The sequence below is a fragment of the Lepus europaeus genome, chromosome 11, assembly GCF_033115175.1.
Source record: "Lepus europaeus isolate LE1 chromosome 11, mLepTim1.pri, whole genome shotgun sequence".
In the NCBI taxonomy this organism is placed as follows: Eukaryota; Metazoa; Chordata; class Mammalia; order Lagomorpha; family Leporidae; genus Lepus; species Lepus europaeus.
This window is the reverse complement of record NC_084837.1, coordinates 59162454-59177613: the sequence shown is the minus strand read 5'-3', so window position 1 is coordinate 59177613 and position 15160 is coordinate 59162454. Positions and strand designations below refer to the sequence as shown.

At 39.4% G+C, this 15160-nt stretch overlaps 1 protein-coding gene across 9 annotated transcripts in view; it reads left to right on the top strand.

Moving 5' to 3' along the window:
• MEIS2 (Meis homeobox 2) overlaps positions 1-15160 on the top strand; it is a 234088-nt gene that overhangs the window by 64167 nt on the left and 154761 nt on the right. For all 9 annotated transcript variants that reach the window (XM_062205591.1, XM_062205588.1, XM_062205590.1 and 6 more), the window contains one exon: positions 4026-4171. In XM_062205591.1, the coding sequence (XP_062061575.1) occupies positions 4026-4171 (146 nt within the window). The remainder of the gene's footprint in view (positions 1-4025; positions 4172-15160) is intronic.

The following is a 15160-nucleotide window of genomic DNA, read 5'->3' as shown; positions in this document are numbered from 1 at the left end:
TTCCCTCCCTCCCTCCCTCCCTCCTCTCCTCCTTCCCTCCCTCCCTCCCTCCCTCTTTCTCTTTCTCTCTCTTGCTTTCTTTTTAAATTTATTTGCTCAAAAGGCAGAGTGAGAGAGGTGAGAGAGACAGTAGGAGAGAGAGAAAGATTTTCTATCTGCTTGTTCACTTCTCGAATGGTCATAGCAGCTAGGGCTGGCTAGACTTTAAAGGAGCCAGGAACTCCGCTGCAGTCTCCCACATGGGTGGCAGCATCTCAGGTAGTTGGGCCATCATCTGCTGCCATAAAAGGTGCATTAACAGGAAGCTGGAGCAGAAGTGGTACAGCTGGGACATGAGCTACCATTCCCATGTGGGATGCTGGTGGCTTAATTTTCTGTACCACAACACCCAGCCCCTATAGTTTTTCATCTTTCAAAGTGACAATACTTAGTGCAGTGGCCTGGGATTCAGTCTCTCAGATAGGCCCTGGTGGACACGAGGGTCTCCAAACACATATCATTCTTGGCATGTTTAGAAGTGATTGTATGTGTACACAGGCAGTTCACCCAGCTGCCCTTGAGAAGGCCCTTGCGCTTCAGGAACTGTCATGCGTGCAGTTGCCCCCGTGTTGGGATTGTCAGTAAGAGTGGAGGGCCCTTGAATTAGCTCATTGATAAGTTCCTTCCTTTACTCACTGACAGGCATGGGGTATCTGGCGTGGGTCAGGAATGAAGGTAAACTTTTAGAATAAAAAGATAAACAAGGTCCTGCTCCCCAGGATTCCAGTTTTAAACCTTAACTTCCAATGCTGACATGAATGCTGTTATGTCCTATACATTTCTTGGTGTATGCATTTGTGCTGCCATACACACTGTTTTCAACATATGAACTTTTCTGGTACATGTACCGTGGATTGCCAACTATCTCACACACACAGCCTTAAAACTTTGACAGATAACAAATCAACCATCATCTGCAAAATGTACTTTAGTTACAGATCTTACAAATGGCTTTCAACAATTTTCTTTGTGCTGTTGTTAGTTCTCTGTACTAGAATTGTTTCACAGTCTACTAGAAAGAAAAAAAAGATTTGTTGTCATATTTAGGAAAGGAAAATTCATCTTTTACAGAAGTATAAATGTTAATTTGAAAGTCTTATGTCTAGTTTCTAGTTTTTAACACAAAACCAGACCCATTATTGTTAATAATTATTTGACACAGTGGATCTAAATTCAAATATTTTACCACATGTATATGAAATGGACTGCTTTATTTTAGAATTCATGTAATGCTCTTGTCTTCAGTTTAAACTAGTCATCAAAAGATGCTCAGTCCAGCTATATTTTTCTTGACTTAAATATAGTGAATCATATAGTTTGAAAGTGTTACTAGCCCTTTTTGCTTTTAAGCAAGATAAAATGCACTGTAGAAATGCTGTCTTTCATTTTTAAGGTCATTGATTGGGTTAAAAAGGCAAATGCCTTTTCTCGTTGAACTTCCTTCAGTTAAGCCATTAACCTTTTAAAATAAGTGTATTCAAAAACCTATCAAAAAAAAGCTAAATGAGATTTTAACAAAATCCTGACAATTTCAGCTTAAACATATACACAGAAACCATATGTGCTTAGGAAGAAATATATACACACAGGCATTGTTTACAGAGTGTGTTTTTATATTTGGAAGACATTGAAGGAAGAGTTATTCCATACATACACTATCTGAAATGTACATTCAGATAGCCCACATGGATTTTACATTAAGAGACAAAGATATCTTTATCCATGGTGCACAGACAGACAGACTGACTTCAAACTTACACTTGCAGTGTGGGTTTTTTTTCCCCTCATCTCCGGGTACTGCTTTTCAAAATTGCCTCGGGCTACAGAACAGCACCTCAGATCCCCAAGGCCCGCTGCCTGGCTCCTAATAGCCACTCTCCATCTGTGTCACATGAACAGCTGATGAGATCGCTCCAGTGTCTGTATTTTGGAGAGCATATCCACCCAGGTTAAAATGCTAGGGTTGCCAAGGAGCAGTCAGAAGCCATTAGTGTGGGTGAGAATTTGCCTTGCAGCAGTTCCTTGGCATGGTGAAAGGCGTGTGCTCCCGTCCCTGTGCAAGCTTGGGGAGGTGTGTGTGTGTGTGTGTGTGTGTCCTTGTGTGGGGAACCCCTGGTGAACATGGATATGCAGGGAGGGTAGACAGATGAAGATGAGATTCCATATATCCAGTATTCGAAAAGTCAAATGCCTTTTGTTTCTGTGTACACTGATTCTTCTTTGACTATTTGGGGTTCCCCCTCTATCCCCCCCTTTTATCATAACAGAAGGCAAAGAAAAAGAGAACAGCAACTTCAGGGTCATGCTCTAGTGTTTGGGCAGATGGAAGGGAGCTGCTTTGCCTTGGGGCAGGGTGGTTGTAATGAAGTGGCCTGTCAGTCTGTAAATAGTGAGGGTCATCTCTTCCATGTGATGGAGGGTATCGCATTGCAGTGAAAATGGAAATGTCAATAAAATTAATCTGCCAGCTCTTTGCTGTGGTTTTTCTGCTTCTCTGGTCAAAGAAGGTTGAGGGTTTTTTTTTGTTTGTTTTGTTTTGTTTTTTCCAAGAAAAGAAAAGAACAGGTACAGGGAAGCCCACAGTTTTCGAAGTTAGATGTGAGTGGCCCAGTGGACAGCATGTCTGTGTGGTAGCACAAGCCGAGAGGAGGGAGCCCGTCTGGGAGCGCACTGGTGGATCCATAGCATTCCTCGGGAAACTACAGAGCATCCAGCTCAGGCTACATTGAGCACAGAGTTTATTGTTTTAGGCTTTCTTGGACAAGGTTTTTACTTAGCATGGGATTTATGGCATTTACTGCTAATGAATGTCTATTCTTAAATTACAAAAACCCCCATCTCAGCGCAATTCCCAGATGTACTTCCAGGACCCCGGCTTCTTAAACACCAGCAGGGAGCATAAACTCTCTGCTTCTCTGTTTTCCTCTTTCGTGTGGCTCCAGGCTAATGATGTGCAAGGAAAACACAGCCATCTATAAAGCCCCAGTGCTGTCCCCGTATTCTTCATTTATTTTGCATTTGATTATGCCACAAGTCGGATCTTGTTTCTTTCCTTTTTTTAAAGTTATTAGTTCAAATATTAATGTAGGGATATGGCATATATTGCTGCTCTTGATTGATGCCTTCCCAAAAACAGGAAGACGTGCTCGTATGAATTTTAAGAAAGTAGGGGTCCTGCTATGCCTTGCCAGAAGAGTTTTTCAGATACATAATTTAGATGCCCTGCAGGCAGGCTTTCAAGGCATTTTTGCCGGAGGGCAAGAAAAAATAACTATGACTGTTAAAAGTAAATGATTTTTGCTAATGCACAATTAATGCCAGAGAAAAGCACAGAAGAGAAAGATGTTGATAGAAACTTCTGATTAAGTGAGCACCCTACCTTGATGTGTATCTTTTTTCCTCCTCATGATAATGATCAGTGGTGCAGAGAGCTAAAAGTTTTCATGTCATGCAAATGCTGAGTGCAGGGTCCTATGAGGAGTGCGAACGTGTGCATGCCGAGGAGGTGACAGTTCTAGGAGGGGCTGAGCAGGCAGTGTGTTATGTGCAATCAACAGTGACACAGTTACTGTCACCTATGCAGGCAGCCTAGAATATATAGACTACAGAACATTTAACTTGATTACCCTACAGTATGTATTCACTGTGGGCACAGGGATGCATTTCCACTGAATGGGTTTTCTGATGGCGCTTTTCCCACATTGGATTCCATAATTGACAAAGAGCTACTGCACTGTGTCAAGCACACAATTATAATTGAATTAATGATATGGGCGAGTGTGAGACACACAGAATTAACATTTGAAGAGGCCTGGTTTAATTTTGTCTTTTACATATTTGTGTCTCCAATTATACTTTAATGAAAGAGAATATACCCGCTTAATGGATTTCTTTCAACAAGCTTAGCTGAGCTCGTCATTAGCTGCACATTTTTGTTGGCACCCTTGCTATGTTTTCTCTAATGTATTTTCACTTCTTTCTACTAGGGGATGGTTTAGATAACAGCGTAGCTTCACCTGGCACAGGTGACGATGATGATCCAGACAAGGACAAGAAACGCCAGAAGAAAAGAGGCATTTTCCCCAAAGTAGCAACGAATATCATGAGAGCGTGGCTCTTCCAGCATCTCACAGTAAGTCAAGATGAAAGAGACAAAAAGTTTTTGTTGTCTATGCCTGTTTTTTCTTTCTTGAAATCTCATGACCAACAGATTTAGCTACAGTTTTATCAACTATTACCATCCAAAGAGCACCCTCTACAAAGTAGCAGATTTTTCTTTTAAGAGATCAGGGGTAGACCTTATTCAAAATGGTCTCGGATCCTAAGTATACTGTATATAAGCCTATTTGTTGTGCATGCCACAAAGTCGAAGCAGAACTTTAGATAAGGCACCTGCAACCAAGGGAAATGGCTGTCAGGAGCTCATGAATCCATAAACATTGCCGATTACACGATTAACGAAAGCCAACTGGTCTAGCAGGCAAAAAATACCTTGCCACATTCATGTCCCCTGCTCACAATATCAGGTGCAAATCTAATCACCGAAGCGCTTTGCAAACATGTCACGTGTTTATATGACAAATGCAGAAGGGTTATAGGTGCTATAATGCTTTTTTGTTTGTCGGGTGGAGATTAAAAATTCTTTTTTAGCTGTTCAAGTCCATTACCTTAAAAGCTAACCCTATTCACTTCTGGGGAAGGATTAACTCTGTGTAACATTTTAAAAGTAACAATTTATCTTCATCCTGTTTGCAGTTGGTTTTATGTGTCAGTATATTCTGTTGACTCTAAGACTCTCCTGACCAAAAAAAAATTACAATGTATTTTTACAGAAGAAATAGGCAAGCTTATATTTTACTGTTTGTTTGGAAATCCTGAGAAAATGGTAATGTTTTTGGAGGATGTTTCTTGCTATCATACTGTTTTCAGGCCATTCTGTTTAGGCTAATGCTTAAAACTAGAGTAACTCATTGAAAGCTGAAGGTCTTCTTTGATTATCCAACTTGTGTGCTGTGGTGCTGAATGACATTAGTTACAGTGTCATGGGTCCAGGACAAGGTTCTGCTCTTATTTATGGCAGTGGTGGCTGCAGATCTGCTCTCCTCACAGATCTACAAAGGGCAAGGAGTGGAGCAGTGGTGGGGAGGGGAAAGTGATAGATTCACATTCCTAAATCGGCCATTTTGATGTAAGGACATTAGTAGCAAACTAAGGTGTATCGATCTGGCCCGTGGTGTCAGGATTAGCTGGTAGAGCCAGCGAGGTTGCCTGCCGTGGTGGTGGTTATTCTTGCCTTGCAGCTATGGCCATTTCAAAGGTCAGGGCCCTGCACTGACTCGGCTCAGAGGAATTAGACAGAACATGCGGTCTCTGGGCTGATTACTTAACCAAAGACAAAATAATGAGTCCTAAGCAAATACTGACTAATTGAAAGGGCTGTAAATCCATTACATATTGGTCAGGGATAATCAGGAGTATTTAATCACTTTTATCTATTCAAGAGCACTGGAGCTGCAACAGCAAAGCCCTGAACCTTGCCATGTGCTTATTATTCTCATCATTATCAAAATTACTTCACAGCTGTTCTTTGCTACATCACCTCAGCTGGAGATTTACTAACCTGTAAAATGTTTTTAATTTGGAAGTCGAGGGAGTGTGAGGGGAGGGGTTTCTCATTTTTAACCCAAGGTTTGTTTGGTTAGAGTAGCAACTCAGAAAGGCAGGGCAGCTACAGATGGCAGGCGGGCAAGTACCTTCTCCCCACCAGTTCACCTGTTTGGTGTCCTCTCTCTCTCTCTTCCTTCTTGCGTGGCCTTCCTGGGTCAAAAATACAGACTTCAACAGTAGCTTCCCAAGACAACATCCGTGTGTGATTTCAACCTCTCTATCATAAAAGCCAGTGTCACAGAACAGCCGCTGCTCTGCTTTACAAATGAGGAAACTGAGACCCAGAGAAGGAAGCCACCAGCTCAAGGTCAAGCCGAGGGCCAGACTCAAACCTTCCAAGTCATCGACTCTGCTTTTTTCACCACAATATGGCTTTGCTAAAATCATTATCACCATTAACTGTTACATAGAAATCTAACAACCTCTGCCATCAACATACTCAGAGTCGAGGGGGAGGTATGGGGAAGCCAAAGGCTGTTTTCCTTTATTTGTGTGTAAAGCTTCCTGCTCCCCTGGCCTTTCTGCAAAGAGGGAAGACTCTATTTGAATGTCCTGTGAACTGTCAGGAGCTCTTGCTGGATCTCTTGCCTAGCCCAGCAGAAGCCCTATATCCCACCCACCTCCCTGTCCAGCACAATGCCCATCATGTGCCATTGCCATGGCTGAAAATTGTGGGTGGCCAAAGGTTCCTGGGTACTTGTTGTGGCTCTGCTGCACGACAGACCAACTGTAAGAGTTGATCCCCACACCAGAAGTGCTTTCATCTTGTAAAATGTATGCAAGGCTTTGTGCAAAATTCTCTGTTCAACTAAAAATTTTAATGAATGCCTGCCCTTGTGGTGGGGAGAGAGCCTGGGCTCAGAGAGTCAGGAAACCTGCATTTCAAGTTTAGTTTTCCTCTCTACTGGATGAACCTCAGTTAAGTCCATTAAGTTCTCTGGACCTTCCTTTCCCCATTTTTCAAATGACAGGGACCCCTTGCGTGATCTTTTTTTTTTTCCCACGCTCCTGTGTTTTGGTTCTGCTCAGCAATGTTCAGGCAGAGCAATGCTGTCTTCCAGCCTTGTGGTCATCCTTTCCTCTCCTTCCCCTTTCTTTTTACTTCTCACTAAGTGCTTTGTTTTTCTCCTCCCATGACCTTCTTTCACAACGTGCCCCTTTCATTGCTTTCTCCCACTGGCTTTGTCTCCCATCTTTCCCTCTGCTCCCCTCCCTGCCTTGTCTACACCTCCCTTGTATCTTAAGGAAATTCTCCTATGCTTTCTGTTTTGAAAAAGTTTCCCCTCTTCATCCATACTTTACCTCCACTACAGAGCAGAGGTTCAGTAACTTTGATGAGGATGGTCCTGTAAAACTTTTACTTTCCAATCTTTAATGAGCTGCAAGATTTACTCAGCTGTAATTCTGAGCTCAGAAACTGAGAATAGAGACCCCTAACTAGCGACATGTTAATTTAGACTTCTTTTCTTACATGCACTAACAGGCATGAGGAAATCCTTGGAACTAGAGATACCCCAGTATATTTTTCTGTCATTTAATTAATTTCAACTTTCAAAGTGAAATGTTGGCTCTAGCTCACTGAAAATAGATGTAGTCTAAATTATTATTTCATGTAAATTTCTTTACAAGTGCATGACTCAACATGCATTCCTCCATTATTAGTCTCTTTAACATTATTTCAAACCTGTTTGTTCCCTTTTGTGCGGTATGACCTGTTCTTGTATTACAATAATCCCTGATGTACCCTTTTTTCTTTCTTTTTTTTAAAAAAAAAGGAAGCTAATTGAATTATCTCATTATTTTAATTTGTTAGGCAAATGTATTTTGCATCTCAGGATGTGTTCTTAAGGAAGGGGGCTGCTGAGGCTTTGCCCCCTGAATGGGCCATTGGCCCATTTTGACATTCATGCATTCATTAACTAGCAGAACATAAAAGAGCTCTGGTTGTATTTTTTTTTTTCCAAACACCCAACCAGCATGGAGCAACTTTTTCCAATAAGCCACAGGGGTCTCTCTACATATGTTCTCAACTGCAAGCTATTGTCACCTATTCTGAATACCTCAAAAGGCCCAAAGGGGGGAAAAAACCCACCTCAACAAAGGCCAACTGTAGCAATTGTTAAGTCTTAGTCTCAATATGACAAAAATCATTAACCTTCAGTTTCTTGGAAGAACAAGTTCCACTAGAACTGTAACAGTTAAAACATCTCTCAAATTCCTGTGCACTACCAACTTTAGGTGGAAAGATAACAAACTTGTAGCTAATTGATTATATGGAAGAAAATATTTTAACTAAATCCAATGTGGCATTTAAAGAACCAAGCTGTTGATAAATTGAAGAGTTTCCTATTTAAACACTTTTCATTTGCTTAGTCTGAGGCAAAATAATTTATAGTTTCAAACTACCTACTTCTAAAATTTCCTTTAAAAATTCTCTAAGAAACTCACAATAATTTTAAGAAAATAAATCTGTTTTTTTTTTTTTTAAAGAAATCCAGCTAGCAAAAACATTGCATATACCAGTAGCTCCTTGTTTTGGTTGATAATTCTGCCTGGCTTTGTAGGCTAAGAAATTTAGTTAAGACTGAAGAGTCTGTTGTAAATGTATGTGTTTTTCTTGGAGAGTACCCATTGATGAAACACAACAAAACAACAACAACAAAAAACTTGGGGAAATCCTTGGGAATTATATTCCTTTTGTTAACACATGGAGATTATGATATCATAAAAATAAGCCTACCATTTCAACTGTTTTTATTTGACTTCAAAGATAGTTAGAGAAAGAAACAGCAAGAAATAATAGCCCAGACTGGTGGTTTATTCATAACCAAGAAAAACTCCATGCCAAGAAGCCCTTAGAGCACTCAATTAGGCTCTCAGGCACCTCCACTTGCCACCTTCAAGAGCTTCCTTCGTTGTGTTGGAAAGAATATGTTTGATTGTGGTACAAAAACAGGAAGTGTTCATACACAAAGACACTGCTTGCTCCTACCAGTTTCTTACGAAAGACCTTATTTGAAAACATAGGGATAAAGCTCACACTTAGCAGTTATGGAACTTCTTTAAGATATGTATACATGGTGAGAAGCAAATTTTACTTAGCAGTGATATAATATCATGCATCTTTCTTGAAATTGCAAATTCTAAAATCTCTGCTCTTAGTGCATGGCAAGATGCTTTGAACCCTCCCTATAATTCTGGGTTAGGGGATAGGGATGAAGCCAGTCTCTCAGGTATTTACTCATTCACTGCTTACTTATAAGAATTTGTTTTATGGGATTGTATGAAGGTATGAATTTGGTCACAAAAAATATTTTTTAGAGTCTGTCATCCTGCAGAGACAGTGCACCCAATTTGTGAATAAATACAGTTCCAGGTTTTAATACAGAAACATGGCTATCGTCTCCAGTGAGTTCATGAGGACCATATGACAGCAAACTTAGACATGTCAAGTTCGTTATTGTGATGTATATGAGTAGGAGGGAGGGGAAGTTAGGAGGGAATGAGAGATTATTTTGCTTTTAACTAAGTCTTCATCTGTATACATACAGATAGCTTCTTTTCTTAATTGAAGCAGTAGTGTGTTGAGGTTAAGAGTGCAGGGCCTGAAATTTGCAACACTAGATTTTTTTTTTTATCTTGCACTTCATTTTCCTTATCTATAGAATTGGGGATAAATGTTGACCCATCCAGCAGGGTTATTGTAGGAATTAAATGAAATACTATAAAAACACTCAGCCCCTTGTGTGGCTCCTATAATAAATATATACTATAAAGTAACTGTAATTCTTATTTTAATCTAGCTGAAAGGCTAGGAAGAGGCTCTGACCAATGGACTTGGGCATCCAAAGTTACCCATCCATTCCTTGGACTATATGTGATGGGAAAACCAGATGTTTCCAAACAAGTCTCAGATATTCCTCAGTAGGAGAGAACATGGTCCAGACCCCACTTTCTTAAAGCCATATAAACCTTTGATGACTGCAAATTGATGAGAGTCCTGGTGTCAATGGAAATCCATAGCATCTGGTTGAATCTTCTGGGATATGGTGGAGGTGGAGAATAAACTGTTTATGTACTAGCTGAGAGTGCTCAGCTGGGCTTGCATTGCTAGGAATTGCGCCCTTTCACCATATGGGGTCCAGTATGTGACCAGAATCTAGAAGTGCCTGCTTCCTCAGTGTTAAAGTCTAGGCTCTCTGTGAGACAGCATGGTATAATTTTGTAAAAAGGGGTTACTGAATGTGAAGTTAGAGGACTTGGATTTGAGATCTTTGATCTTGGGGACTTTATTCAACTTCTCTGAACCTACTTCTTGTCTTTAAAATGAAAATAGTAATAACTGCCCTATTTAGCTGGTTGGGTTGCTGTGTGGCCCCAATGATATAAACTAAAGTACTGCACAGGTGTCAGCGATTGAAGTCTTTTGATTTGTGTGCTTGAGTTTCTAGTTGCCTGAGCTCTCTAGTATCTCATGAAATCACCAAATGTTAGAGATACAGTTCTGCCCACCTCATTCATCTCTACCCCAGTTTCTTCATTTCTCCATTTCTGCAAATGTATCCATGGAGATACTGTGATAATTTCTATCAGTAGACATCCTTTAAAGGACCTTGAATGGTTAATCAAATCAGTATTTCATGGACATTAGTTACTCCTGCTTGGAAATTAGTGCTTTCATGATTCTGAGATTGGTCTACTTAATAATAATAGCTATGGACCAAATTAATACCAAATATGAAATTTTGGCCTTACTTACACAGTGAGAGATGGTCTTTCTCATATTCAGAGATGCAGATGTGCACTGAATATAAGTGGGGCTCATTGGCTGGGAAATACTTTTGAGGAAATGCATATGCAGAACACACAGCTGAAAAACACCAGCAGAAAGAGCTTCCTGCAAACATGCAGCACAATGAGGCCGCCCCAAGCCTTTGCATTGTTTTTCTGCTTGCCAGGAGAAAACATCTGTGAATTATTTGGATGGAACCTTCGACTAGAGATCGTCTGAATTGGTGTCATCTCTGTTTAATTTCAGGAAATGATGTCACAATGCATTAAATAACAATATCGTGTGATTTATTTTCCCGTGGACATGCTGTCCTAAGCATTCCTCTTCTCTTGCAATGTTTCCAATTAACTATAAGCTTGAATGTTCTTCCTATTTCATAATGATTTTGAGGGGTGGGGGTAGGAGACTGGGGTGGGAAGAGTGGTAATTTCAGAGGTTGTCAAGGTTCACAGCTAATGGCACATCCATCATGTCCTTATTGGGACAGGAGGGTACTGAATGTCGCTATGATCACCAGTGGCAACGTACAACAGTATTGGTTGGTTTTAAAGGATGTCTAAAAAAGAAAGAATGTTCTAATGCTCATTGTCCAAAGAGCTACTAGATAATTTTAATAGCAACCTACATACTGTAGCTTCAGCCTTTATCAAAGTTTCTATGCACTGCCTTCTTCAGGAAAGAATAGAGGACATAAGTCAATTCTGTGTGCCATCTGTCGTCGTTTTTACAATTTCTCAAATTAAAGAGACAGGCCAAAAATTTAATGTTGTGTTGAATCCTAGAAACTCCTCTAGAAGAAAGAAAATTGCAACTGAATTTACTTAGTCTCTCTTGAGGGGGCAAAAATCACATGCTGCTCATGCTGTTGTGTCATAACCTTTTACTTGCAGTCCCAATTTGGTGTTTAGAATTGGATTATGTATGGGAAAGACTGATACATTGGGGATTCAGCAGGCTTTGTTCACATGGTTCTGAATGACATAGAGGTACAGTCACCAGTATAGTGGTGGTGTGATGGCTTTTCATGGGAGTGATGAGATGCATAGCTCCTCAGAGCAGAAACATTTGAAGACATGTCAAGACATTTCAAAGTACTTTGGGCGATCTCATTTAAACATCCATCTGAGGTAAACTAAGAAAATTAACTCCCAGAATATGAACTAGTAACTGACAGACACATTTTAAAGTAGGTAATGATAGGCAGAGCAAAGAGATTTTTAAGGCAGTGAAACTATTCACTATAATGGTGTATACATGGCATTTGATGTTTGTCTAAACCAATAGAAATTTACAGCACGAAGAAAGGATGCTAACGTAATCTCTGGACTCTGGGTGATAATGGTGTGTCAGTGTAGGTTCATTGACTGTAACAAATGTACTACTGTGGAGGGGTGTGAAAATAAGGGAGGGATAGCAGGAGGGGAGGCCGTGCCAATTTGGAGGACAGATGTAATTGGGAAATCTATGTACCTGCCTCTCAGTTTTTCTGTGAACCTAAAACTTACCTAAAAAATAAAGTCTATTTATAAAAATAAGTAATTGAGAAGATCAAAAAATGATGTGCTTATTAAATTACTGTCAAAAAGAAACTAACGTAATTATTAGCTCAAAGTTTAGCACCCAGTTTCATAAAATATCACTTGGTGTATAATTGTTTAAAAATATGTTAAAGGATTCAAGGAGATGAGAATTGAGGACCCTTGAATAAAGGAAAATAGAAGGCATGTGCATATCTGAATATTCAGCTATTTAAAAACTCCAAGAATAGAGTGCCATTAAATGCTGTTTGGTGGAATCCCTGAATATTCATTCAGATCACAGGGAAAATTTCCATTTCTTCATTCCACATGACCATAGTTTGCAAGTATATTCTGTAGAGAAGTGGAATTACTGGCAGTTAGAGGCCAGGTTGCCTGGGTTATGAGAAAACTAACTGTCCCTCAGCTTTGCTGCAGGATAGGGTCATAAAGTGACCTCAGTGTTCAGGACTAATTCCAATTTTAGAGAGTGTTACTGCACGGATTTCAGAGGACGCCTGAAAGTGTCCTGCCTTCCCCTAACTGTAGTCTGTTTTTGCAATTTGGCACAGATTATGAAGTGTAAAGATGATATCCAGCCCCACTGCTCCTGGTAAGAAAAGTGACTTGGGTGGGAAGCACTAGGTTGTTTGAATGGAATTTGCCTCATTACATTTATGTGCTGTGTGCCACTTTCCAAATTGATTGGCAGCAGTTGTTTACAGTATGCAAAGTAATCACCAGTACCCTTTAAAGGTGTATTATCCTCTTAAAACATAATAGTAATACCATTTTCATGCTTTTATATTTGCTATTCATATTTTTAACTGCCAAGTTCCAAATCTGCCAAAACTAATTTAAGTTGTTTCTGTCTAATAGTGGATAAGTTGTCAAGTCACAATATAATGGCAGATAATTTCTCTTAAACTGTAGTTTTACTTCTTGATTATAATAGATAACATGAATATTTGCTGACTCTGACTTTGTTGTCCACAAAAAAAATTATAACTGAAAAGATTGTTGTGAGATTCTAGGATGACAAGAAATGAAGACAGTATTATTATCCAGTTACTCAGAGCATTATAAAAAAATTAACCCGGGCCACTAATCAGCCCCTCCCAATTATCCCTCCAAATTCACTGATACCTGGTCTGCCTAACATAGCCAGATAATGAAGATTCACTTTTGCTAATAATCCCTGTACCTCATCTTGTTGCTGCCCTTCATTTAGATACCTCAGTAATCACATTATATTATTACCTTCCAGATTCTTTCACTTCTTGCATCATTCCCTTATGATCACAAATATCCTTGCATTAGTTTTGGCTCAAAAATATCTTGCAATTCCATAACTAATAATTTAGAAAGGGGTACTCCCATAACTGCAGCCGTACTGCAATTGTAAAATGGCTTATTTCTTACCCCGATTGCATGGTGTGACCCCATCATAAGCTGATAATAAACAACTCCAGTGCACTGGGGGTGGTGCTACACTAGTCTTTTAAAAAGAAACGGCTTTTATCAATAGCAGAGATGAATGCTGGGTTATTCCCTGTAGGTTTGGTGACACATTGGAGCTCTCTCTAAAAGCAGCCTTATTTTTTCCCCCCATGGTGAAAAGTTATAGGTTCCATTTCACTGTTTCAAGATACCTACAGGCAGCTCTTGAGTTGTTACACTTGTTTTAAACCTTGCCTCACAGTGAATTTTTGAAAAAGAGTGGTAAGAGGATATGGGAATATGGAATCATTATTCGTCAATTATGGGCTCAGTCTTTGCTTTAATTTCCGGGAAACCATAGTTTAGAACTGTGTGGCAAAAATCTCACTGATTCCTTGATAACACTTCGATAAAGACCCCTTTTATAGTTTAATCCTGAAGCTTTTACATTCTCTGTTGAACTGCTTAAGTGATAATCAAATACTACCATGTGGAGAGGCATAATTTTTAATATGACCTTTGTTGCCACTCTGAGAATCCTTAAAAAACAGTGAGAAATATTTTTTTAGAGCAAGTTTAAAGAAAGTGATTTAATCCTCATTGGTGTTTATATACATATGCTCTTTCATTAATGGCTACCCAAAATACTCCCATGCTTAGCTGAAAAATATTTAAAATCAGTGGAATAAAGGCAACTCTGCTTAAATTATGATCTATGGTTGGCCCTTTTGGAACAGATAATGGAAATATTTGTAATTCATAAAAAAATGATCTTCCTAGCTTTTGGTAGTAAAGATGATCTTAATTCTTGGGTTCACAAAACTGAACAAACATTTCAGGGAGCAGTGAAGGAAATCTCTTCTGCTTAAGAGACTGCATGAGTGGCCTTCCAAATGTGAATGTAACATATATATTACATGAAAAACTATGTGTGGATTCAAAAATCTTTTGTACCAAAATAACCATCTTTACGTTTCATTTTTCCCTGTACTTTTTGAAATGCCCACCTATCCCAGAGGCAATGGAATTGGGACCAAATTGCAGCTGCTGGAGTGGGGTCTCCGTCCCAGCTCAGCCTTTTGCTCTCCAGGTTATCTTGGGCAAGTCCTTTAATTTATTTGAACACCTATCTTCTTACTTCATAGTAAGAGTTTTTGAGAGTTAGCTTAGTATAGAAATAGCCTTTTAAAGAGGGCAAAACACTACACAAATATACAATTATATCTATTAATGTTTTCATATCCATTGAGAATATTAATTTGTTCCATCTTAACTACATAAAACTTAAACTCAGATATAGGTGAAACATTCTTCAAAGAAATAATTTCTTTTGACCTGCATAGAATGAGGATCACATCTTAAAGAGAGCATGACCTGTACAAAGAAAACTAAAAAAGACCATATGGGCTCTTCATACTGTGGAAATTTCAGTGATACCATAATTCAAAATAATTTTTGAATATTTGTACCCTCAAACTTAAGAGAAAGAACTGGGTGATGGCAAGTCTCACAATAAACTTACTTGTATCATTATAGCTTTGGAACAATCTTCTTGGGGATTTGGGCATCTTTGCTTTTTGTCCATTAACTCTTCAACCCAAGAATTAACTGTTCTGATGGACTGCTGCTTTTCTTCCTGGACAAACTGGTGGGAAGAACGGTTTTATCTCTAAATCAGTGACCTTGGGGCCGGCGTTACAACACT